Raw genomic sequence first — 26,194 nt, 5'->3', positions numbered from 1 at the left:
GCAAACAAGGCTGAGTACATCAGCTTTGTTTCTGGTCTAGAGTATGTTCCAATTTCCCACTTCTGCTTCCTGGAGAAAGGACTAGGCAGCGAACGTGGCTTTTAATCTTTATGATCCTGGGCAAATCATTTCCTTTAGGCATTGGCTTCTCCATATGTGACGTGAAGATTGTTAGAGGGCCGGGCACCCAAAGGGTTTCAGGGTTTGCCAGCATCCTTGTGACTCAGTGCCAGGGTCAGTCACAGGAGTGGTGGGCCTGATCACCCTTTGCTCCCTTCCCTGTTTAATAATACATCCAAACGATAAATCAAGGGCGGCATCTACAAGGTCACTGGAGGGGGGAAAATGGCACTGATAACTCTGCTACAGCAGGATAATCACTGGTTTTATTTGGGGTATCAAATTACAGCTGGCCGAATGCATATCTCGTAAAACAAACAAAAAACAGTCACACTGACACCACAGCTTTGTTCTTCCCCTCCTGCTTCATCTAGTAAATGTGTTGGCCATTTAAGCATCATTATCATAAACATGACTTTAAATGGTTACTTGCCTTGCCTTTGGGTTGATGTCATGTATTTAACCCTTTCTCCTAGTACTAGACAACTGATTTATCAGGAGGGCAAATGTTAAGTTTTTAAAAAGCTGCAGATGTTTGTGATGTGTTGAACTACTGTTACATTTTTACCTGACTTTTCCTCTTTTGCTTTGAAACTCGTGCTGCAGTGAGCAGCTTCATGCATGGAATGCTTTTCATTAGAACTATTTCCTTATGATAAATTCTTAGCTGTGGGAAGCCTTACCAAAAGGTTTGAATAATTTCATGCACTTGAAACACGTTGCCCAGTTGCTTTCCAAGACAACGGTACCGATTTACTCTGTCATCGGTAATGTGTGATTGCTCCAGTTTCCCAGAAGACTCATCATCGTTGGATTTCATTATTTTTTTTTTTAATAAACTAACTTAACTGGTGCAGAATGACCCACTTTACTTACAACAACATTTGCATTTTATTTGGTTGCTGGTGAGGTTGAACATTTTTCTGTATTGAAGACTGTCATTTCACAGACTCTGAACCTTCCCGTCAGAAGGGATTTAGAGATTATCTATTTCCTTTTGTGTGCTTTGTTTTCACGTTCTTGCCGGTTTATCTGTTGCCAGGCACTTCTTACCAGCTCTCCACTGTGTTTTTCTCTTGGCCTCCTGCTTGGTTTGAGGAAACAGAAAGATCAGTTTGCCAGCCCTCAGCATAAGCGGCATTTTTTATGATCCATCAATTTGCAATTTAATGGTGGTGGAGTTTCCCCTCTGTAAGCTGACTTTGGGCGAGGTGCCACTGGGTTGCTTTGAGACCCATGGGCAATTACTCTTAAGCAGTCCTCGCCCTGCTTTCAGCCTACAACAACCTTCATTATATATTACTCTATGTGTAGTGGAGAAGCGGGCAGCCGTTGGGGAGCAGGCTGGCTCTTCAGTCTGGAAATTAGACGAGGTGGGAGGAGTGTGAAAAGGTGGAAAGCCGAGCTTTTAGGAATCATGAAGTCTAAAAACTTAAGTTCAGATGCTCAGAAGAACATGTCTTCAGTTTAAGAGCTCTGCAACATGTACCAGGGTTTGGTTCATTGCTGGCCTTTGAGGTATTTGGCCCATTTAACTCAGTTAAAATATACATGTACCTGAATCTTGTACCTACTAAGACACAATTTCTTACTATAAACAGAGCTTTATTCTGACACTGGTTAGGAACGGTTTTTGTGGTTACATCTTGGTCATTGAGTTTAGGGTGTATGGGGATTCCATTTTGGTTCAGCGAGGCATTCCTTTGAAAGTCCCACATGTGGAATGTGTGCCCTCTGGTCAGTTTTGGTGGGGAGGATTCAGCGAGGAGCTGTATCAAAGTGTTCAGCCAGAGTCTTCTCCCGCTTCCCTGTTGTGTTGAGAAGACTTGATGCTGGAAGCTGTTAGGAAACTGTCCAGAAGCTTCACATAAGATGTGATTTTAAACATAAAGTCTTAGTTTGCCAAATGATGGTAAATGCTTTGGAGAATATTGAAGGGCCTAGAGTTTGTTTATTGGTGTTATGGGAGAAAGGCAGCTTCTACATGGATTTGAGGTAGACCTGGAAGGATTGGGATAAGAGCAAAGCACTTCGTAATAGTGCAGCTGTAGTTTACATATTAGCTTACTTGATTCTGCTGAAACACTGAAGTAGGTTGGTGATAAGAGACCTGGGGGTCAGTGGTTGAAGTGACTGAACTCAGGACACCTAATACTAATGTGCTGAGATGCAAACCCAAGTTTTTGGATGATGAGGGCCAACCGTATTACCATAAGCAAGTCAGTGAGAAGGGAGTTGGCCTCGACAGAGAGAATAAAAGCTGGTTCTAGACAGATAATTTGGACTCCTGCTTCCTGCTGCATCAGTGGGTGGTGGCAGTCCCTGAAGTAAGGCCTGATGCTGGGGCCTTAGCCAAGCTGGTTAAGTTTCTGGGCACAAAGTTTCCACACAAATCTGGTTTAGGGCTAGCTCTTGAATGCTGACTTAGTTTTGTTGCCTTACATGGTGTCAGAAGTACAGGCACAGGGTAAGTTTACTTATAAACATTATGACTGTTAGCAGGTACCAAATACGTCTTCAGCTTTGGGCAGGAAAATGATTTCCAGGGGGGAAATACAGTTAGCCTGCAGTTTTGTTTTGTTTTGTTTTTTCCCTACTGGAGCTGTCTAGTCTTTAGAAGAGGTAGAAAGAAGGCAGTCTGAAAAGGTTACAGAACTTTCTTAACACCTGCTTAAGCAGGGTCAACTATCCAGTTTAATCTGCTTGTAAACTCTGTGGTCAGGAATAGAAGCATGGGTGGAAAACACTACTACTCGTTAATTTGTGCTAAATTAAAGTTCTTATCAGAATACCCTTGTGTTGAAGCAAGAGATAATACTAAAGAATCACTGTCAGTTTTTATGCTGCCATCCAGACTATTTTAAGGGCTGGGGTGGTGGTGATGTCTTAGACCTCCCAAAGCACCGTCAGGGAAATAAGTTGCATCCTCACGCTGCCAGGAGTAGGTACCCTATAGCTGGCTCGGAGAATTTTAAGGTAAATCAGAGGTGAGATTTGAATCCAGGCCTCCTTGATCAAAGTTACACTCACTTGTCAGAGGATAGTTTTAAGATTAGGGTTTATAGACCTGGCAGAGGGAGGAGACAGCTGGGATAAGATCCTTCTCTGTTCTTATTTCCGTTGCTTCTCCAGACCATTTATTTAGAATTCCCAGGACAAATGGTATGGCTTTTGATGTCTCTTCATCAGTTTGAGCTTTGATCTTTAACCCTGGTCCTCCTGTTTCAGTCTTAGCTACTCTAACTCAGTTTATATGGTCTGTGCTTTAATCTGTACTTCTTTTATTTTGTTCTTGATATTAAATGTTTAATGTTAAAGGTTTACAAGTTGATTTCATTCAGACCAGGTCTTAACTGTTCCCTGACAGTCAAGTTCACTTCTACCTTGAAGCCACTCTATGTAATAACATATATAATTATTAATTAAAGAGGAGATCATCTTTCCTTCTTAAACTAAAGTAAATTCCGTGTAGGTCAAGTAATTAAGTGCAGAAAGTACAGCCATAGCAGCACTAGAAGAAAATTAAGAATGGCTTCTGTAATTTGGGGGTGTTCTAATCCTGACCCAAAGGCCAGGAACATAGGAAGACTTTTTTTGTTTGACCACGTTAAAAACAAAGTTACTCACAGCAAAAAATCCATCATAAGCAAGGTTGAAAGACAGGTAACAAGGTGGAAAAACTGGAGAAGTCAGTATTTGTCATATGGAAAGAACTACTACAAAAAGACAAGGATGAATAAATACCAAAAGAAAAAAAGAGAAAGGAAAAATAAAGTGGACCAGTCAATATATGAAAAGATGTTTAACTTCAGGAAGAATCCAAGTAATGCAAATAAAAATGAGGTCATTTTAAAATCTCTTAGATGGATAAAGATTTTAAAAAGGTCAACAAAACCCAGTATTGACACTGGGTGGGGGAGCAGGCACCCTCATAGACTGGTGATGATGTAAATTGGTAAACTTCTCTGCTGGGCAGTTTATCAGCATGCATTACAGTTTAAAATATGCATACACTTTGACCTAGCAGTTTTACTTCTAGAGATTCCTTTTAGAGATCCAGGGAGAGAGTTCTTCGACATAACAGTGTGTAACTGTGGAAAATTAGGTGAAACATAAATATCCCCTGATATTGGGAGTGTTGAGACACCCGTCTGCTTGTATAGTGGGATATATTGATGATGTCCTTATTCATATCTGTTTTTATTGAGTGGGAGGGTGTCCATGACACATTTGAGTGGAAATAACAAATTACAGAAAAGCAGTATACGTATTGGGACCCCTTGGTATCAAAGTGTCTCTCTCCACTCTGGGCTTGTGCACACACAGATAATGAGAGCCTGGGGTGCTGCTTCCCAGGATCACCAGAATGTTACTGTGGTAATCTCTGGATGGTGGACTTAGGGTTATTTTAACTTTCTTGTGTATTTCTATATAGTATACATCTGTGTGTATGTGCTCAAAGTGAGCAGATGTCATTTTTAAAATTGGAAAACATGAAGGGAATTTTAGAGATGGGAAAAGTACAGAATGCTCTTGGAATGTAAGGCAGGTAGGAAGTGGGGAGCAAGGACCTCAGAGTCCACAGAGGGCATCTCTACTCCTTTACATCTACCCAGATACATAGTGTAGAACCCTGTTGCAAAGGCAAGGGTAGCCCGCCCATGCTTTCATGACCTTGAGTTAGCTTGAGTGGGTGGCTGTGATCAAATGAACTGGGTAGGGCTGACCCAGTTCTGTGTTTGCACCTAGTACAGCTGCACCCTTTTTGCATGTACATATCTGTTTGCCCCGCTTGTTCAAGCAAGGTCATGGGTTTGTTCTCTCTATACCAGTCATTTCCCCTTCCAGTACGTTTCTTCCAAGGCACTGTCTGTAACCCTATCTCATTGGTGGTCAGGGAGAATTGAGTTGGGTTGGCCTAAATCCAATCCCATAAAACCAAAGGCTTGTTGCTCAGTTAACTGGAATCATCTCAGAGGACAAAAGGCAGCTCTTTTTTTATGTACTTGATTATACAGTTCCTGAGGTTTCTACTTTGTCTCACTTATTCCATTCTCTCTTTCTCAAGGGCCATGGGCTTTGCGCTTCATAATTTTCTTCTTCTCATAATGCTTTTCATTGCCTAATTCAGTAATAGAGGCAGCATTAGTAAGCATTGACAGAAAATGATGAAATAAATAAGGCCAACGTGGGACTCTTCGGATGACTGTTTTTTTTTTTTTTTTTTAAACAGAACTGGTTCTTCAGAGTTAGAGGAAAGCAGGGCTCCTTTGCATTACTGGAGGGTGCTGGAGGTGGGGTGGGCCTGTGGATCCTACCCTAGCCTGGGAGCACAGCACACTTCATTCCCTTCTTTGCCAGTTTGTCCCTCTTGTAGAGGGACTGCTGTGCATTTGGAGCTGAGCAGGGACTTTTCTTACTTTCTCTAGAACAGCCCGTGCCGCAGACACTCAGGACACATTTTCCTAAACTCAGTGGAACCGTGGGCCCTGTCAGTGAGGTCCTGGCATTTGATGCTGAATTGTGGTAAAACTTTACAGATAGCCAGAATACCTTGACTTGACTGTCACTGTGGACTTGAGTTCTGTTTCAGCAGTGTTTTCTAGGCTTGTTTGAAATTTTGAGGCTTAGTGAAGGCTTACTAACATTAACGTCCTGTTTCAGTTGTGCAGCCATTGAGACAAGCGGGAAGGAGGTCTTCTTCCACTCTCGCTCTAGACCTTATCTTGAGAGCTACACTGCTTTGGCAGTGCCCCCGCTCCCCAGGGTTCTGACTCCAGCTTGAATGAACTTGCTATATGAATGTGCCCTGATACGCCGTAATTGAATAAGTGTTCGGAGAGGTTTGCAATCCCACCAGGTTTAATGATTACGTAGCCTTAAACCGCGTAGATTTTCCAACTCAATTAAACTACCCATTATCTCTTAAGTGACCAATAACGCGTGCGATTATGTCTTACTTTGCAAGTGGGATTAATATCTGCTGTTTATCTCAAGATAAACATGGCTAACATAGCCTGGGAAAGCAATTTTATGCCCTCAAGAGTGAGGCAGTGGAGGACTCAGATGTTGGGTATGAAGTTTTATCTTTCTGAACTGATTATGAAATATACTAAACATTTATATCGCTTTGTCTTTATAGACTGAAATCGCCAAGAGATTGAATACGATTTGTGCACAAGTCATCCCATTTCTGTCTCAGGAAGTAAGTAAAACTGTTCAGCTGTTAAAGTGCAATTATGTTGCTTCTCTGTTTGCAAATTAGCTAGTTTTAAGATGTTAATTTTATCACGAGGAACAAGTGTGAAGAACATCTGTTACAGCTGAAGTGTGTAAACCCCCTGCTGTTCCATCTCACAGATCTGAGGGGACACTGTAGAAGTGGTGACAGTAGCTCAACCTTAAATTAATTTTTTTCTGTGGAAAACTGCAAAACGACTATCCAGCATAAAGCTTTTCTTTCCTCAGAGGAGTAGTATAAATAAGCTTGATAGCTACTGATGATTCACGTGTCCTTTCTCTAGAGAGCTTTTCTTTCACTGCATTTTAAAAATGGTTCCATCAGGGTTGACTTGACCACGGGAGCAGGTATTTCATTTGTCCTCGTACATCAGGGCAGGTTGACTTAATGCTGTGCATGGACGGAGTGGATGCCAGTGCTATTAAGGATAAGACCATTCATGTTACCTGTTCATGTTACTTTAGCTTATGGAGTTATATACATACATAAGCCATTTTATTAAGTTACAAAGTAGTAGAAGTTTACCCTTAATATTTGAGAGGGTAAAGCTCTTTATGTGAGTAATCTATGACTCAAAACCAGTAATGTTTTAGTTTTGCCTTTACTTTTGGATACAAGCTAATAAATGCAAAACTGTTTTAAGTGTGTACAGGATGCTTCTATCTTGAGACAGTGAAAAACTTATGGGCCTTGGAGCTGGAATACTGAGTGCTTGTTCTCATTGGCATCTACTTTTCCATGCTGGGTAGCACCATCTCTGCTGTTATTATGGCAGCCTTTACCAGTATAGCATTTACTCGATGTTACAGTTTAGATTGGTTGGCCCTTTTTTTTTTTTTAATTTATTTTTGGCTGCGTTGGGTCTTCTTGCTGCGCTTGGGCTTTCTCTAGTTGCGACGAGCGGGGGCTACTCTTTGTTGCGGAGCACGGGCTTCTCTTGTTGCGGAGCATGGGCTCTAGGCGTGCGGGCTTCAGTAGTTGTGGCTCGTGGGCTTAGTTGCTCCGCGGCATGTGGGATCTTCCCGGACCAGGGCTCGAACCCAAGTCCCCTGCATTGGCAGGTGGATTTTTAACCACTGCGCCATCGGGGAGGTCCCCTGTTGGCCTTTTGAAGCCTGTTGTTCATTAGATTTTAGTAATCCTGGTCTCTGCTAGAGTCTCCTTTCTCCCAAAGAGACCTGTGGCTTTGTTTTTATTTGTGGGTGGAGCTGGGAGGTGCACAGGCTGTTCCCAGCCTGTGATCTCAGAGTGTGTGTGGGGAGAGCAGGGGGCGGGGTCTTTCCTTTCCCCTGTGGAGGGTGAAACATCTAGGGGCTAAAGGAGGAGAGGAATTCCCAGAGTTTCCAAAACCAACTGGTGGGTTGAGATTTGTTGACCAGAGAAGTGCTTGCAGGTTTAATATTTAAATTTTAAGTATCAAAAGGGGTGTTTTTAAATGGCTGTAAACTTTTCCTGCTCAAACTTATCATAGCAAACCCCTCCTGAGAACCAGGATGATCTTCCAAATCCCATACTGTTTATTTTCTAAGGCCTCACGTTACCATTTTTGATGTCCTCCTTTGACTTTCTACCATTCCGAGCCCCAGATTCCCATCAGAAGTAAAGTGGTAACTGGTGTTGGTTAGAAATAAGGGATGCACCGCTCTCAGTTTTCCTTTGTCGTTTGTCTGTGTGTTCTGTGGAACAGTGTGTGCTTGAGCAAGTTCACATTTAAAGACATACTACACTTCAGTCTGCACCGCATGTGGCATTTGTCTTATTGTTGGAAGGTACAGTGAAAGTCTTGGCTGCCTTGCTAACACTTTTCCTTCTCCTTGTTTTCAAAGCATCAACAGCAGGTGGCCCAGGCTGTCGAACGTGCCAAACAGGTGACCATGGCAGAGCTGAATGCCATCATCGGGGTACGTGGCCTACCAGGTCTACCTCCTACAGTGTGTATAACCAGCTTTCATTTCTTCTTAATTTGTTGGCTTAATATCTATCTATCTATATATAGTGTTGTGTCGCTTAATCTTAACCCATTTGATAAGCGGGGCTGGGGGCAGGGGGTGGCAGTGTCAGGTATGCTGAGGTGTGTAGGGGAAGAAAGATTAGCATAAGGGAGATGATAGAGACAATTTTAGGAGAGGAAGAAAAAATAAATCTTCCTTTCAATGGAAAAATAAATGTAGTTTATCCTGCTCCCTTAGGTTAAAGCTTTGGCAAGGGTTTTAAATACATACTTTCCTTACTTCTGTTGTATTAACTTTAGATCCCAGTGAGGTCGAGACGTAGCTCGGCATTATTTCATTTCGTTGTCTTTTGCTTTTTTGCCTTTTGCTTTCCCAGGGTATTAGAACCTATGCATAACTGTTTTGCTTTTCTTGTGCCTCTTTCATGAATTTTTAAGTGGCACCCCAATGAAAGGAAAGCCCTCTTGCCGCTGAAGAAGTGATCATTGTCTGCCCTAGTGCCCTCTAGCCTTTCACCAGGTTTCTGCTCTCCTGGGCTGAGTTCAGTTAGTGCTCCTTGCTGGCAACTGGTTGTCAATCACAAGTCATTTGCTCTGCATTAATGAGCCTGGTGAACTGTTGGGTCCATCCCCTGCATGAGTTCATCCCCCCGCCCCCTCACTGCAGGATCCAGGACGGTTCTCATGTTTTCTGCCCTTCCAGACTAAGCGAAAGAAGTAGCTGAAATAAGGGACCGTCCTTGCTGATTTTATTCATATGTGAGTGCCTTGAGCGGATTCAAATCACTCATTTATCAATTTATGTTAATTGCTTGTGAGAAGATGCCCTGCTGGTCTTTATAGTTCCCTCAGACACTTTGTAATGATAATTAGACATGCTGCTGTACGGATTAAGAGTGCCATAGTGCAGTGATGGCCACAGACAATGGAACCAGTTAATCCATCAGGGTTTAAAATTACATCCCAACTGGAGATGGAGAAAAAACATAAGAGCCAAGGAGGATTAAAGAATGAGCCTCAGCTTGAAAACTCTCCTTTCATCAGTTTCTCAATTGCAGATCTGCAGTCGGGTTGCCTGTGGTAAGCTATTGGCAGTCAATTAGGTGAAATAAACTGGGAGGGTGACCTTCATTTCCTTTTAATAGCTTTTTCCTCCCTGAAATGGGGAGCTTCAGTGGATTTTCAGCTTAAATTTTATTCAAGCTGCTTTATTACACTTGACAGCTTAGCTCTGCATAAACAATTCTCCCCTCCTCCTCTTCCCCACAGGTCTGGGCTCTGCATCTCTCCCCCTTAGTGTCACATTTTTGACTGTTACTTAGTGGGCTCTCTAATCACATTCAACAAAAAAAACAATTACATCTGCATTTGTCTGCTGCCTTCTGTACCCTTTTCTTGTGTAATGAATTGCTTTATTTCAGAGATCAAATCAAATATTCACTGGTACTTTTGCATGTACCGTGTTTGATTAGCAAAGACTAATAGCAAATTGTACTTGTAGCTCGAGCACAGAATTTTTTAGCCCAGATGAATGAGGATGGAAAAGCCTGTTTTGATTAAAGGAAAACATATGCAAAGCAGTTCTCAAGTACCCAGTTACACTTCGTGAAACATGTTTGTTTTCTGATAGGCTCTAAATTTTTACGTATCATTTCTCAGTGGTAAAACTTTGTACTCTTACATTCTCAAAGGCACTGCCCAATCCTATCCATTAGAAAGGAGGAAATTGTGTTAACCAGATGTTTATAGGTAATACTCATTTTGAGTTGAATCAGAAAATAAAAATAGCAGGTTGTTTTGGAAGGGCAGATGAATCACTTAATTTTATGAATGGCTTTAGTCCAGGAAACATGTTGTTGAGATTATAAAGGCAGATTAGCTCCGATAGCTAGCAACAATAACCCAAATCAGTGAATTGGGCCCAGCACAAGACTTAACGCCAGTTGCAGGTCTTCAGCATACTGGCATGTGCGGCTTTTATAATTGTAGTTTTTGGATCAGTATATTAATTTATGTCAGCAGGCTCTTTTAAAGTTTGTACTGATCAATAATTATCCCGCACCATAAGTTTCATGCTGTGGCATATGCTTGATTTTTGCTTGAAAGGAATTGTGCACGTCCTGGAAAATCGAAGTAGCATAAAATTGGGTTGACAATTCAGCAGACCTTTGCACCCCTTCATTGAACATGCAGTGTGTCAGCCTGTCTCCCCAGAGGGGAGGAGGCTCTGGGAGGCTGTCTGTTCCTACAAGCAGCAGCTGCGCGCAGGGTAAATGCAGCCCGGTTTGATAGCAGCTGTCAGTATTGTTCGGGGACCGACTTAGGGTAAAGAACACTGGGAGAGGCCATGCTCTTCGTCTGCATCGACTTTCAAGCTAAGAAAAGAAATAGTAATTTAACGGTTTAGACATCTATTACAAGTGTGAAAGATCATGAAAGAGTACCCTTTAAAATGCAAATGAGCTGAAACATTCTCATTCCCTTTAAGGTACAATCAAGGAGCTTACTGCTTGCTTGACAGGGCTACAGATATTTCTCTTTAGCAAACCTGGAAAAAGTTAAATCTTCTCAAGGACACCAGGCTTCTAGGTAAGCTCAGCTGTGTCCTGGGACCGTGGCTGCTCTTTTAGGAGGAAGAGAGAGGTTATAGTTTTTTCCGTTTTTGTAGAGTGAATTAATGGTGCCCATTTCTCACCAGCATAGGAAACGTAGTTCTCATATCTGACGGAAAATACTGAATTTTACATCTTTTTCACCACAGCACCTGCCTTCAACTTACATAGATTCCTGGTATTTAAGAAAGATAAGCTTCTTTAGATATTTGATACTTGGAGAAACTATTGAGATATTTTTTGTTATACTTTTTTTAACAGCTTGACTGATGGTATATTTGCTAATTGGCAGACTAATAACTGCAACCTTACTTTTTGAATTTTGCTTTTTATAAGCTCTTTTGTTATTAAACATGTTACGTTCTTGTAACAATAAAAATGCAGAGATCTTAATAGATACAGGGTTTGTTTGGTTTGGCACAAACTCCCTTGTACTTGAGAAAACAAGTTCATTGTGAGAAGGAAACTTATTTATTTGAACCTTGGTGGGTTTTTTTCCCCCCAAACATCAGGATAGTCTCCACAATTTAATCAGCATTCCTCAAAGATTTTTTTTTTTTAGTTTGGAATGCTATTAAAAATGCTCAAAACGAAGTAGGTTATTGACTGACATAACATTTTATTTGTGGAATAGCTAACGGCTACCTGAAGGAAAGGAAAATTGACGGACGGGCTCTTCAGATCACTCCCCATTGTAGTATTTGGGGAGGTGGGAACTAAGAGCTCTCTTCTACCTGCTCTGATACTACATAATTGATTTTAAGTTGAGATTGGGATTTCAAATAATCAGTGTTATCTTTTAATTGGGTTTATATCACATATAATTGGGTTTATATCACGTATAATTAATATAAATCATATAAATATAGATATGGATATATACATACCTGTACACACGCAGATTTTTTAAAAATTGATGTGTAATTCACAGGTGAGGTGCACAGCTCCTGAGTGTACAGATTGATCACTGGCACATGCACACACCCTGTAGCCCACATTCCTCTCTGGGTGCAGATTGTTCCCACCTCCGCAGGAAGTCCCCTTGTGCTTCTTCTCAGCCAAGTTTTCCCACCCCCCTAAAGAAACATGGTTGCTTTTTGATTAAAAAGTAGAAGAGTAAAAGAATAATTAGCAGAGTGTGATTTTCTTTATTAAAACAGTTACATAGTTGTATATCTATTTCTAACCAAGTACCTACTGCCTAACTTCTCAGTGTTATATGCTCATCTTTCTAAGACCATTTGTATTGTGTTAACCTGGACAAAGCCTGGGCCTAGGATGAGATGCACTTGGTTGGGACACTTTGCACTGCCACTTTTTATTTTTGTTTTTAAAAAATATTTATTTATTTTATTTTTGGCTGCATTGGGTCTTAGTTGTGGCACATGGGATCTTTTGTTGCGGGGCGCAGGCTTCTCTCTAGTTGTGGCCTGCGGGCTGTCTAGTTGTGGCCTGCGTGCTCAGTAGTTGTGGCACACGGGCTTAGTTGCCCCGCGGCATGTGGGATCTTAGTTCCCAGACCAGGGGTTGAACCTGTGTCCCCTGCATTGGACGGTGGATTCTTAACCACTGGACCACCAGGGAAGTCCCGGCACTGCCACTTTTTAGCTTTGTGACCTTGTACAGCCAGTTAACCTCTATCAGCGTCCTTCTGCAGGACAATGGATAATACCATTTACCTTGCATGGCTTTTGTGGGGGTAAGATCTTGGCTGGCAGCCTTCAACGAGCATGTGGTGCTGACACCCTGAACTGAGGTTTTGTCTGCCTGGTTTCTTTCGGCACCAGTAGCAGATCTCTGGGTCCAGTTGGCCAGGCTCCTGTGAAGGGGCGATTGCTCCCAGCAGCAGGTCACCTCCTCCTTTGTCTGTTCTGGTGGTTACATGGATGTTGGTGTTTGAGATTAGACCCAGCCAGATGCTCTGCTCCTGCCGTTAAGTTGTCGTGCTCGAATGACTTCTAATAAGGACTCAGAAGTGCCAAAGCACTGCCATTTAACTTTTGACAAACAAACTTATTAAAGTTCAGAACAAGGCGGGAAAGTTAAGTTAGGGGAACAGATGGAGGGGTTTGAGAAGCAAAAATGTGAGGACAAGGCATCATTGGCTTCCTTACTCAACATAAAGAGGAAAGGGCACCAGGCCTTTTGCTGGCCCTGAGAGGTGGCGGGGATCCTTGTGATAGAATTGGAAGGAGAGAAGAGTTAGAAGACATGGACAGATGAACAGTTCCCCTACCACAAAATGCCAGATTTCTGATAGCTGCCTTGATGCTGACTGTTGGATATAAGAAAATTTAAACAATTTCCCATAGCAGTGCTATGAACGTCAGGAACTCAGGGAAATTTGGGGTTAATGTAAGCAACGTTGTTTGTCCTTTCTCATTTATTTGGATGTGATCTGACTTACTTTCCATGAATATAACTTCTGTCAAGGCCTATGGGGCTCAGGTTTGGGGCTCCAGTTATTGGTCGTCTGTGTATACTCCTGTTCCACAGGCAAATTTATAATTCTCTATACTGTAAAACAACTTAGTATGAAATAAAAGAAGTCTAGGGTGGTCTGTGGTGTGTGACTATGTGTATTTGTGTAGGTGGTGGCTGTGAATACAAACTCCTGATGTGTCTGCAGAGGAGCCTTTCTGTCCTTGAGAGATTGAGTTGTAGACCTAAAGGACTCCCTATTGTTGCAGGAGATGATGGGTTTAAGGATTAGCAAAAATGTTGGATTATTTTTTTCCTCTGGCTGTAGCTGTCAGACATCTATAGGATTGTAGTGTAGGAAGTTTAAGAGGATGAGGTTAGCCTCTTATTCTTATGAGTATGCAGTTAATCCCTGGAAAGCCCATCAATAACCCAGCTGTAAGTTTCTTTCTCTCACCCTGAGAGAATAATGCATAGCCTGCTACCAAAAGGAGTAAATAAAATGATGACAACAAACATGGATCTTCCAGCTCTACCAGCTTCTATTTAGTGACATACCTGCCACTTAAATTCCACCAGTCCAGCCCTTTTATTAATTTTCCAAAGAGATGGTGCAATATCACAGAGAAGTCTTTTATACATCCTACCTCTTCTTTAGGTCGAGCTAGTTTTTTTTTTTTTTTTTTTTTTTTTTACTGAGGGTACAAGTAGGTATCTCTGACAAATGCAGAGCTGAAGCATTTTCTACTTGTTCGTTTCCCCATATATTTTCATATGATTTTTATTTGGATTTCTTAGAAGAAGGCATTATAACATTTTCCCTCTTTTCAGAGGAAGAAGAAAAATCTTCAGAATAGAAAGTTGAGTATCTCATTTTAGAAATTAGATCTATGCAGTTTTTTTTAATTGATAGATGACTTAATGTACCACATCATTCACCCTTTTAAACACACACAACTCAGTGGTTTTTAGTATATTCACAGACTTGTACAGCCATCACTACTATCTCATTCTTGAACATTTTCATCACTCCAAAAATAAACCCATATTCATTAGGAGTCAGGCCCCATGCCCCCTCCCCTCAACCCCCTGGCAACCACTAATCTTTCTATCTCTGTGGATTTGCCTGTTCTGAACATTTCATATAAACGGAATCATATGATATGTGGCCTTTTGTGTCTGGCTTATTTCACTTGCATAATGTTTTCAAGGTCTATAGATGTTGTAGCAAGTACTTCAGTCCTTTTTATTGATGAATGATACTCCATTGCATCAATATGCTGCATTTGTTTATCCAATCAGTTGCTGGTCATTTAGGTTGTTTCCACCTCTTGACTGTTATGAATAATGCTGCTGTGAACATTTGTGTACAAATTTTTGTGTGGACACGTTTTCTTTTATCTGGTGTTTATATCTAGGAATGGAACTCTGGGTCATATGGTAACTCCATTTAGCTTAAACAACCAAGTGGCTGTACCATTTTACATTCTCCCTAGCAGTGGATGAGAATTCCAGTTTCTCTGCTTCTTCTCCAACACTTGTTATTGTCCATTGTTTTTATTCTAGCCCTCCTGGTGTGACATGCTGTCTCATTTGTGGGGTTTTTTTTTTTTTTTTTTTTTTTTTGCGGTACGTGGGCCTCTCACTGTTGTGGCCCCTCCCGCCGCGGAGCACAGGCTCCGGACGCGCAGGCCCAGCGGCCATGGCTCACGGGCCCAGCCGCTCCACGGCATGTGGGATCCTCCCAGACCGGGGCACAAACCCGTGTCCCCTGCATCGGCAGGCGGGCTCTCAACCACTGCGCCACCGGGGAAGCCCCTCACTTGTGGTTTTGATTTGCATTTCTCTGATGGCTGATGGCGCTGAGCATCTTTTCACTGAAACCTTATATGGTTTTATAAGTGGATCTACCTAAGTAAACAAGGCTTTTAAAAAGCTTATTCTAGTTTAGGTCTTTTAAGTCATGACAGAAACAGACACCCAGGGCAGGTAGGATGAATAAGTCAGGGGGTGATGCAGAATGAGTTGGCCTGTGTGGATTAGCTGAGATGCAGAAGCAGTAAAGACGAGTTTAGATCCTTTTCAGAAATTTAGGCCTTCATCCTGGTGCCTGCCTACGTACAGGCCATCAGTGTTGCTTCTGCATCTCATTTTCTGTGTGCCCCTGCATCGAGATGGAGCCTCTCAATGGATTTATGTATTTATTTATTTTATTGTCTTCAAGTGGCTTGCGAATTCTTGGCCCCAGCAAGCAGTTTCTGCCTGTTTATCACCCTTGCCCCCTTCACGCGAGAGGCCATCCACATAATGGGAGGTTTTCAGATAACTCCTGTAGTGGTGTCCTTGATGTTTCTCCTGCCACATAGCTCTTCCCCACTTTTCCCACTTGTTTATCATAGCATACCCATTTTCTTTTTCTGCACTCTCCCAAGATAAGAACTGAGTGTTTTAAAGAACAGAGAAATAGCAGAAAATCAAGGAAGAATGACTTGGAGAGAACTGTCAATAAATGCTACTTTTCACTCCCCCCCCACACACTTTAAAAGTGTTTAAATACCAAGTGCTATAAATGCCACTTACTGTCACACTTTTAGCATTAAAGATGCTATTTTGGGGCATGGTTTTAGTTCTGGTTGGGTTCAGTTTGTGATCTGTGTGACATAGTTTTCCCAAAAGGTTATAAAGTGGGTTAAATTTCAGAAATTCAGTGGTTGGTGATAAGGAACTTATTAACATCTAGTGGGGATGAGAGGGACGTTGGCCTTCGTTTTTATTCTGGTGTCCTTTCCACTTGTATAGGCAGCTCTGTGGTGATAAACCCTGTGCTACACCTGTTTTAGAAACAAAAATGTAGAAACCACTGCACAATTATATTAAGGCTCTGAATGTAAACAGCAAAGTCAATTTCATATAGCAACATAAATTGACCCAGTCTGCACTGGGTAAAATGTGAATTAAAATTCTAAATGTGTGGCTGTTGTTTGACACGGATGAGGTTATTTTATTCCTTGTGGGTTTTCAGTGTCACTAACTCAGTGTTTGGTGTTTGTTTTACTTGTCTCATTCCCAGCCTATTCAAATTGTTTGGATTAAGAACAAGTACAGTTATCTCCTTATGACCCAAACTAAACCTTTCCCTAATCACCTTTGAGGCACCAGAACAGTATGTAAAAGTTCCCATTGTAGCTCTTTTCCCAAATTGTTTTGTAAAATGTGAAGTTTCTGATTGTTTGTTTTGTTTCGAATTGTTAGTGGAGTCAGCATTAGGAAGCAGAGGCTCATTTTTTTGAGCTGTGACAAGGTACTCGATGGAGAAGGGACAGTGAAAAGTGAATATTTTAAAGTACTTCTGGTGTTTTTGTTTTTGTTTTTGTTTCAATACGTGGGCCTCTCACTGCTGTGGCCTCTTGCGCTGCGGAGCACAGGCTCCGGACGCGCAGGCCCAGCGGCCATGGCTCACCAGCCCAGCCACTCCGCGGCATGTGGGATCTTCCCGGACCGGGGCACGAATCCGTGTCCACTGCATCGGCAGGCGGACTCTCAACCACTGCGCCACCAGGGAAGCCCAGTACTTCTGTTTTTTAAGCAACAATTTGGCAAGTCCTTTGGCATATAAGAACGTGGGTTCTAATGTAATGGGACAGAATTCCAGCTTAGGTTGAGACCAGAACTTCTCACCCTCAGCACTGTTGACATTTTGGGCTCGTGAATTCTCTGTGCTGGGGGCTGTCCGGTGCATTGTAGGACGTTTAACAGCATCCCCAGCCTCTACCTACTAGATGCCAGCAACACTTCTACTGGTCTTTCCCTCCCAGTTGTGACAACCACGAATGTCTCTAGGTGTTGCCAAATGTCCCTGGGGTGGGGAAAGTGGTGTTGAAATTGTTTAAAGAGCTACCACTCTAGATTGATACATGTTACCCCAAACCACCATTGTTCATCAGAAATGCCTTTTCTGATAGCTTTATAAACTGTGTTGCTTATGTGTTCTGTGGTGTATAAATCTATAAGCATTAACTTAAAGAAAACGTTTACTAATTAGTGCAAGCTAATGAATGGGTAGAAGGTTGAATTTTCCCAGCCAGCCTTGCTGTCACGTTGAGAAACATTTTACAGTTTCCCCGATGATTTGGGTAGGTTTGGGTCTATGGAGGACTGATTCATGTAAATTCCCCTAATTGGCAGAGCCATCGGATTTTTTGATGTGTTGCTGGCTATATAGCAATGTCAGGATCTCTTTTCTTGTGGCATATATTTTTAAGTAACATTCATGTTTCTTCCTTTTGGTGAAGGTGATGAGTACTAGTCTGTCCCAGGTAAGCCGTGTTGAGAAAAAAATGTTCATTAGGACACATGGGGCAAGTGGGCTGCCCTTTTGGAGTCAGTTGTTTCAGTCTCCTGGATGTGGGCCCTCTATTCATTTCAATAAAGTTTTTATCTTAGAAATAACACTTATTACTTATTAAGCATCTTCTTCTGAGAGAAGCCGGAACTATCTCTGTTTCAGCTTGATTCTTCTTTATCAGCTTCCTTGGAAGAGAGCTAGAGCAAAAGATACTTTCCTTTTTCAGATGTAGGGTATTGGAAAGTGGGGACTGGAGAGATGGCACTCGTGAGTCATAAATCTAAGAACAAATTCCCATCTGTCACTGCTGATGAGGCTGCATCGTGAAGATGGTTTTATTTCCGGGTAAATGCCCAATAGTGAATGTGGATTGTCTCTGGGTGTGCAGTATTGCACAAGAGTATCTCCTTACCTGGGAAGGGAGAAACGTGAGGTCCTCGGTGGAGAAAGAGATTGCCCTCTTCCTTCCCTTTGCTTGGGAACATTAGGTCTGCAGCTGATCCCTTGTGAATAGTCCTGGGCTGCTGGGGTCACAGGAGAAATGCTGTTCTAGGGAATAAAAGCTTTGCAATCATTGTTCTGGCTATGAGCCCCACGGCAAGCCACTCTTTGGTCTGTGACATGGGAGCCATTATGCGCCCACCCTTCCTCCCTCTTGTGTATTCCGAGCTGAGGCCAGATAAGGAAGCTGGAAATATGATCTAGGAGCACTGCATGGTGGGATAAAGAAGTAGAACGTGAGGCAGCAGTATCCACGTTTCTTGGGTCCTGCAGCAGCTTCAACAGCTGTGATTCATCCTGTCGCTGCCTACTTAGTACTCCTTTCATTTTGTGATAGGATTTATGCTTTCTTAAAAAAAAGGAGGAAGAAGGAGTTTCAAGATCGCCAAGCTAAGGATGGAAGAACCTAATTGCCTCTAATAATGGGCAGTGAGCTATCTCCTCAAGGGGCCTGGAAAGCTAGAGCACGCTAGAGGTGGGACTTACCCACGGCCAGTTAGGCTGTTGGATAGCCCTGTTGAGAGCTATTTGCCTGAAGGTTGAGTTTAACTTTGCAGGTCTGTTTCACAGCTGTGGCAAAGCCCCTTTATCTTATAAGCTTAGTCTTTCTTTTCAATAGTACATCAGAGAATCCTTTCCAGTTCATCTTTCCAAAAACCAACTTGGGCTTGGCAGAAAATCTGCTTCCTTCTAGCATATCCAAATATCACCTGAGACTGCCTTTGCTCTAACGTAAAATCACACGTCTGGAGTTGTTTTTTGGTGTCTCCATTTGGGGGGGGGGGATTTTAGAGGGGGACTGGGGGTGGGGTGCAGGCAAGGGTGATAGGGTTGGTATCCTCCACCCTATAGTTAAATTCCCTCCCCTCTGCTTAGCCTCTCTCATCTTCTTTAATCAGTGCCGTGCTTAATTACCCCACTGCACCCGCTTGTGTATGCATCACTGCCTTTCCCTCCAAGAAGCCGGACATTGCTTTTACTCTGAGTAATGATAGTAATCGCTGGTAGGGCAGACCTGTTCCTCATCTTTCTCCGAGCACATTTCTTATGGCAGGTGTCTAGTTCCTAATTAAGTGCTAATGAGCATACCTAGTGGACCGTGATGCCGCTGCCAGCTCCTTCAGTTTTATGTGCTGCTATTGCCAAGCTCTTAAAAGGTGACGGAGCAAGAATTAGTGTCTTTGGGATGACAGGAAGGTGATTTTATGCATAAAGAAGTTGTTATTGTGATCTCAAATGGTGAATGAGTAGTTTATAAATACTTTCCAAGAATACTATTAATGCTGCCTGCTCTGACCTCACCCCTTTTCCAGTTTCCCTCGCATTAGAACTGTGCTCTCTTTGGAAGGAGTGGAGGTTTAAAGAGAAGGTTGACGCCTAAAGATTTTTTTAAAAGATACTAGGAGTGGTTGAAAATTTACTGTTAAATGACTATAGATACCGATTTCTGCCTTTTAGATGCTGCTTTCTCTTGCTCTTGCGTGCCGGAAGCATGTTTAGGATTCAGTCAAAGATCAGTGGTCAGGGTGGAAATTGCTGAAGATCTGGTGTGAAGATCTAATATATTCAGTATGTGCAAGGGTGTAATAAATAAAACGAGTAATTGAGTCCCAGGGAAGTGAGCACAAATCAGAATCTTAAGAATTTCCTAACATTACACCTTAGAAATTGAGCTTTAATCGTTTTTACTGTCTCATCAAAAACGAGTTTTATGTTGGACAGCTGAAATGTGGCCAGATTTATGGTGCAAGGGCCATTGCTTGGATACTTTTTCATTTCCTACAACATATCTTAAATATAATATATGAGAGCAGTGATACTCTAATGTGAACAGGTTTCTAACCTCTGGAATGGGTTAAGTGATAGAGGCGAAGGCATTTGGGAATGGGGACTTGGTCATCATGGTTGGAGTCCCACACATCTGGTGGGAGTGCTTTCCTCAGCAGGGTTCTTGGCCTGAGTCTTGGTGTTTTCCTCTGTGACACGGGAGGGGGGTAGGTTTGGGGCATGGGGCTCAGGAGAAAGGAAGGGATAAACAAAGTTTTGTCTCTAAGGTTCCTTCCATTTGTCACATGCGTGGCTCCCAGAGGGCTCCCTCTGTATGTGGTGGTACCGTGACTAGAGCACAGCCATGAGGGTCCTTCCTACGTTGACTTCACTTCCCTGCCACCTGGTGGGAGAAACTCAATGCCTTGAGCCCCATCTGTGAGATGGGAATATCAATACTTCCTCCATTCTGTGAGGGCTTGATGAGCTCAGGGCACACAAGTACATGAGAGATGCTACTTCTTCCTGCTTTCTAGGTTCCGTTAACTAAAGATAATGTTTGGTTTTGTCTCATCCTAACGTTGTGGTAAGTTAACGCAAGAATGCTGGGGTGCAATGGAGTCACCTAGTAACTGGTGACTAGTTGAGAATATAGTTACTGTATTATAGGATGCATATCTGCACCTCTCCTATTTTAACCTTTCTGAAGTCAGAATGGGTCTGAAATCTGTGGCATCTTAGATTCAATGATGCGCTGGATTTCATCCTTGGAGGCACTTAGAGATGGAACTAACCACTGTGTGAGGGCTTACTAACTTATCCAAGTTTGCTAATAATCAATAGCTACACTTCGAGGGCGTGAGTTAGGCCTGAAGGTGACAGTGTCAATCTGAGGATTATGTTTTGGGAAGATTGTATGATATCAGGTAACTGAGCAGATGAAAGCTTTTGATGGACTGAAAGTGCTAACCACATTTTTTTCTCTCTTTCCTCCCTGTCTCTCTCCTTGTTCCCTTCCTCTGTGTGTGTGTGTGTGTCTGTGTCTCTGTGTGTGTGTGTCTCTGTGTGTCTATGTGTGTGTGTGTGGAACCTCCTGTTCTGTCTCCTCCATCCTCTCCTGTCACGTCTGCTGTCTCCCTGGTTGCCACCACCACCGCCACCACCGCCACCACCTCCCTCTCTCTCCCTCCTCCTCTTCCTCTCTCACCACCACCACCAACAGCAGCAGCAGTTGCAAGCTCAGCATCTTTCTCACGGCCATGGACCTCCAGTGCCCCTCACCCCTCACCCTTCGGGACTTCAGCCTCCTGGAATCCCGCCCCTCGGCGGCAGTGCCGGCCTCCTGGCGCTGTCTAGTGCTCTGAGTGGCCAGTCTCACTTGGCAATTAAAGATGACAAGAAGCACCACGATGCAGAGCACCACAGAGGTGAGAGGCCGGGCAAGCCAGATTAGGACCTTGCCCTAACACTCTTACAGGGCTGCAAAGTTTGTGCACCGCTAAAGAAAGCCCCAGCCCATTCAGAGAGCAAACAATGAGCTAAGAGGAACTGTCTGTCACACAGCTTGGCCACTGAAACACAGTTCACCCTGGAGGTTTTCAGGGTTTAACGTGGGCATCTGTAGATTTCTCCATCTCTTTAGATGGCAGGCATCTTGACATCTTGGCAACTGCCTCATTAATGCCAGTGGCCTGTACCATATTATGGAAAACTGTTAACTGCTTAATTGGGTAATTTTCAAAGAAAGTAATGTTGTTAAATGGGGCGAAATAAGAAGTTAAATTTGAAAGTGAATGTGTTCAAATGAAAGGTTTGATAATTGCATCTGTTACTACTTAGTTTCATAGGCTTTAATTCTAGTATGCATTAAATATTGGGCAAAATTGCACTTGACTAATTTTTGAAAAAAAGTAATTTATTCTGTCAAGAAATTTTTAAAAAATAGGCTTTTGTGTATGGTTAAACTGTAAATCTTATGTTTACAAAATACTGTAATTTTCAGGAAATCACTGTATTAGGAATGTGCAATGACTTATATAAATAAAAGCCATTTTAAAACTGTTTGGGGCTTGTGTTCTAATTATTCCCCCCTTTTTTTTATTTCTGTTCTTGCCTCTGTGTCTGAACGGGCATGTCTGTGCGTTTCTTGGTAACCTCGGGAGCAGACAGAGAACCGGGCACAGTAAGTACCCTGACGCCTGCTGCACATAAACGCGTTCTCCCCCACTGCAGTGCACCCTCATCCGCCTTTCTTTAAACACAGGCACAGACACGCATATTCTACTCTCTCTCGGCGACCTGTTTTTCTTTTTTTTTCTTTTTTTAAAAAATATGACTGTTTCCCCCCACCCTTTGTCTTTTATATAAAACTTCCATCAGATGAGAGGGAGGCAAAGCTGTTTGCTATGATTACTCACTTGAAAATACACTTTGATCCCTATGTGCCCCAGACCCATTTAAAAAATATGTTTATCATTGCACTTCGAGTCCAGGTTTACCTGTAGTTTAAGAGAGTATTCATTTTTTATCTTAAGTCAGTTGTACAGGCAAGAGGTCACAATCCATATGTGAAATTAGTTAGTATTGTGTTATTTCTACCTAAACCATTCATTATCCTCTGCAAATGCATCTTAGTTGCTAGGTTTCCATATCTAGTTTTCTTTTCATAATTGTCCTTGGAGTGTGAACTTGAACTTAACTTTATTTTAGTCCAGAGAACTGAGTGTCTGAGTAAGCTCTCAAAACCAAGGAAATTCAGTGCACGGGGCTCTGTGCTTATCGAGTTCATTTTTTTTCACCAGCCTAAATCTTACCCATTTTACATAAAGCACGTTTGATCTGTACACATATCTGCCGGTTACTTGTGGGGAGGCCTGTCTCTAAAATGCGTCTCTTACATGTTGTGGAACAAACAGAATGAGAAATCGGCCCCTTTTCAGGTCAAATAACCTCCAGTTTTTGCCCCCTTCCTTCCTTCCTTCCTTCTTTCTGAACATGGCGGTATTTTGATCATCTTCAATCTAAATATTGTTAAAAAATAGGAGATACTGAACTTTTAAATCACTCTGATACTTTCTTATGAGTTTGGGGGGACGGTATGTAAACTTTTTCAGTTTGAAAAGTTTAGGCACCCCTCCACACACACCTTCTGTGTAGAATGGTAGCTATTTTTAAAATTCTTTTTGGGACAGACCTTTTTTACTTCATGTGTCAGGATGTATTGGGGGGAATGGATAATGGTGAAAGGATGAGGTAGGTAGTTTTGAAATTCTTGTCCTGTAAGTTTTCTTTGGAAAATGTTGGGAGGAGAAAAGAGGGGAGAAAAAAAATTAGATCTAGGGAATAAAATTACCTACTCCGAAAGTATGGACCTAAGTAAACTGATTTATGGAGGTGACCTTTCTGTTTTGCTGTTTCAGTGTCCCTGTAGATTGTCATCTTTTTTGCCAGGTTCATTCAATGGAGTATCAAATTAAAAACCCTAATCCTGGGCCAGAGAATAGAGATGGCAGAAGATGATGTTGGGAATGCCCACATGCATTAGTCTGCTGCATGTTTTAATCTATTGAATTTATTCTAGGTTTGAGACTTTATTTTTATTTCAACTTTATGTTATCAGTACTACTGTTCCACCTTAAGTCACGGTATATTTATTGAATGCTTACTCTATGTAAGGTAATATAGGAAATATATCTGTAGTGAGCGATGTGTAGGGATATGTAGGCACACGTATCACAAGCCCTTTCTCAAAGAACCAAGGGAAAGCAACAAAAATGCTAGACGATACAAGGCTGAAGAAAGTTTGAGCAGGAGTTCTAGACAGTTGTGGAAGGGATACCATGGTGTATGCCTCTCTGAAATGCCAGTGGCAGGAAAGAGTAGAATTTGCACACTTAAGCTTGTAGAGGCATTTTTCCATAACTCGGTGTGACTATTTCTGAGTATGTCTAATAATCTGTGTGTAATTTTGGCTGGAAGATGTAATCAAGAACTTGATTGGGGAAGTGAGGGTGAGGTGGACGAAGGTTAATGAGTTGTACCCTTAAAGAAGTACTAAATCGTTCTTGAATTTCAGGCAGCTGTGGATTGTTTTCAAGTCTACTTAGTTTAGTTTGTAAGTCCGTGTTGAGTTAGCAATTGAACTTTTAAGTCCAAATGTGGTAGATACATTGCATAAACCAATCTATAAAATAATATAAAATACGTGATTACTTAATGTGTTATTTGCATGTCTCCTTTTTCACACCAAATTTTTGTCAAGTCTTAATAATAATTTCAAAGAGTATTTCCAGAATAAGTATATATGCTGAATTTCCTGTGTAATTATTACAGAAAACTCATGGTAATGATAATATAAAATGGAGAAACTACACTAATTTTTAATCTAAAAATTTAATTCAGTCTGTAGAGAGGGATTAAATTGTTCACTATCCATATAAGTGGGATTTTGCTGCAGTTACATAAAATTAACTAGCTCTCTGCAAACTTTGTGTAAAATTACATCTGAGACTCAGTGGGTAACGAGATGATGTGTACTATGAGCTCCTAAAGTATAATAGTACTTACCTGTTTAATAAAGTGGTTTGAATTATGAAGTTGAATTTTACTTGGCAGATGAAGTCCATTCATTGCTCTCTACTGCTGTTTTGTTTGTTCACTCATTGAGGGTTTAAGAGCAGTGGCTATAGGGCAGCGATTTTCAAACCTTATGGTCTCAGAATCTTTTACCCTTAAAGTAACTGATGACCCCAGAGAACTTTTGTTTATGTGTGTCATATATTTTGAAAAATTTCTGGGTTAGAAATAAAACATTTTAAAATCACTTAAACAGAGAAAGAGCTACTTGTGTTAACATAAATAACATGTTTAGTGAAAAATAACTATTTTCCAAAATAAAAAATTGGAGTGGGAAGAGTGGTTACTTTTTTTTTTGCACATTTGCAGATGTCTTCAATGCCTGGCCTAAAAGAGGGCAGTTGAATTTTCCTCAGCTTCTGCATTTTCTTTGTTGCCATACATTGTTTTGGTTTAAGTATTGGAAGAAATCTGCCCACAGCGAGGCACCCTCAGGGTCCTTGGACCAAACTCTGAGAACCTCTGCCATAAAGAAGACCAAGGAGTTCTAAAAAGTTCTAGGCTGGCATAGAGTCTTTTTTTTTTTTTTTTCCTGCTCTTCTTTCTATGTTGAACGAATATATTTTTTATATCAAGTGCAAAAATCAGGGACCTATGTCAGAGGGAATGTGAGTGTGTGTGGATCGTTATCTGTGAGTCTAAAACTGGTTCATAGATAGTTTATGTTTATTTTTAGTGACAGATTATTCCATTTGCTGGTTTAAGGTTTTATGGTAGGAAAACAAATGAACCTTAATGTAACCTGTTTAATGTAAAACCCAGGAAATAAAGGTGCTAAGAACAGAGAGAAAATACAGACACTCTTTTTAAGTTTCTTGTTTCTGAAAGGGATGAATGATAAAGCTAGTAACTTTTGAGAGGTGTATTTTGCTGTTTGGCTGTTTTCTAATTCGCAAACCTTTTTTTTTTTTTTTAACATAAGCCTATTAACCAGAGTGCTACTACTGAGCAAAAAAATGACCTAACAAAAGCCTTTATTTCTTCAGGAGTAATAAAAACTTTAGATATCCCAATTAATTTAAAGATGAATTGCACTAAATTTTGGCTGAAGGGAATGCTCCTTAAATACATCTACTTGAAAGACCTGGAGTTAGAGAACTGACAGGAGTTGTATGGTTTTTAAGAAAAATGATAGAATGGATGTTTAAATACTCATTCATTTAACATATTTATTGACCACTTACTATGTGCCAGGCACTGGCTGAGGCACTGCGTAGACTTGCTGCCATTTTGCAGTGATATCTTTTAATGTCAAAGTCAAATTATGTGTCGAACGAAAAGCACTGAAATATCTAACTCATGTGATGGTTATTCGGAACACTTGGAAGAGGGAGGAGACTTGAGGGGGGTCTGTGTGGGAGAGACTCAGGACAGGGACGATCTGTAGACCTAAGGCGGGTTCCTAGTGGACTTCAGAAGGTCCTGGGACCCCTCTAAAATTGTATGCAGAGTGGGTCAGTGCTCTTACATAATGCTGAGGAGAGATCATAACATTCATTAAATTCTCCAAAGGGGTTCCTGGCCCAGAAAAGTCTAAGCACTTTTCATCTACTTCAGAGGTCAAAATGGTGTGTCACCATCGTTTTCTCAATAAGACACCA

At 41.6% G+C, this 26,194-nt stretch overlaps 1 protein-coding gene across 4 annotated transcripts in view; it reads left to right on the top strand.

Moving 5' to 3' along the window:
• LOC309798752 (transducin-like enhancer protein 1) overlaps positions 1-26,194 on the top strand; it is an 88,865-nt gene that overhangs the window by 23,117 nt on the left and 39,554 nt on the right. For 2 of the 4 annotated variants that reach the window (XM_082611326.1, XM_082611329.1), the window contains exons 5-8: positions 6,263-6,325; positions 8,188-8,292; positions 21,181-21,385; positions 22,124-22,140. In XM_082611326.1, coding sequence (XP_082467452.1) covers positions 6,263-6,325; positions 8,188-8,292; positions 21,181-21,385; positions 22,124-22,140 — 390 coding nt within the window. The remainder of the gene's footprint in view (positions 1-6,262; positions 6,326-8,187; positions 8,293-21,180; positions 21,386-22,123; positions 22,141-26,194) is intronic. The other 2 variants (XM_082611328.1, XM_082611327.1) reach the window with 2 other exon arrangements.

Source organism: Mesoplodon mirus (assembly GCF_964341445.2).
Source record: "Mesoplodon mirus genome assembly, chromosome: 1".
Classification (NCBI taxonomy): Eukaryota; Metazoa; Chordata; class Mammalia; order Artiodactyla; family Ziphiidae; genus Mesoplodon; species Mesoplodon mirus.
The sequence above is the reverse complement of the archived record's forward strand: the minus strand, read 5'-3'. Positions and strand labels throughout refer to the sequence as shown.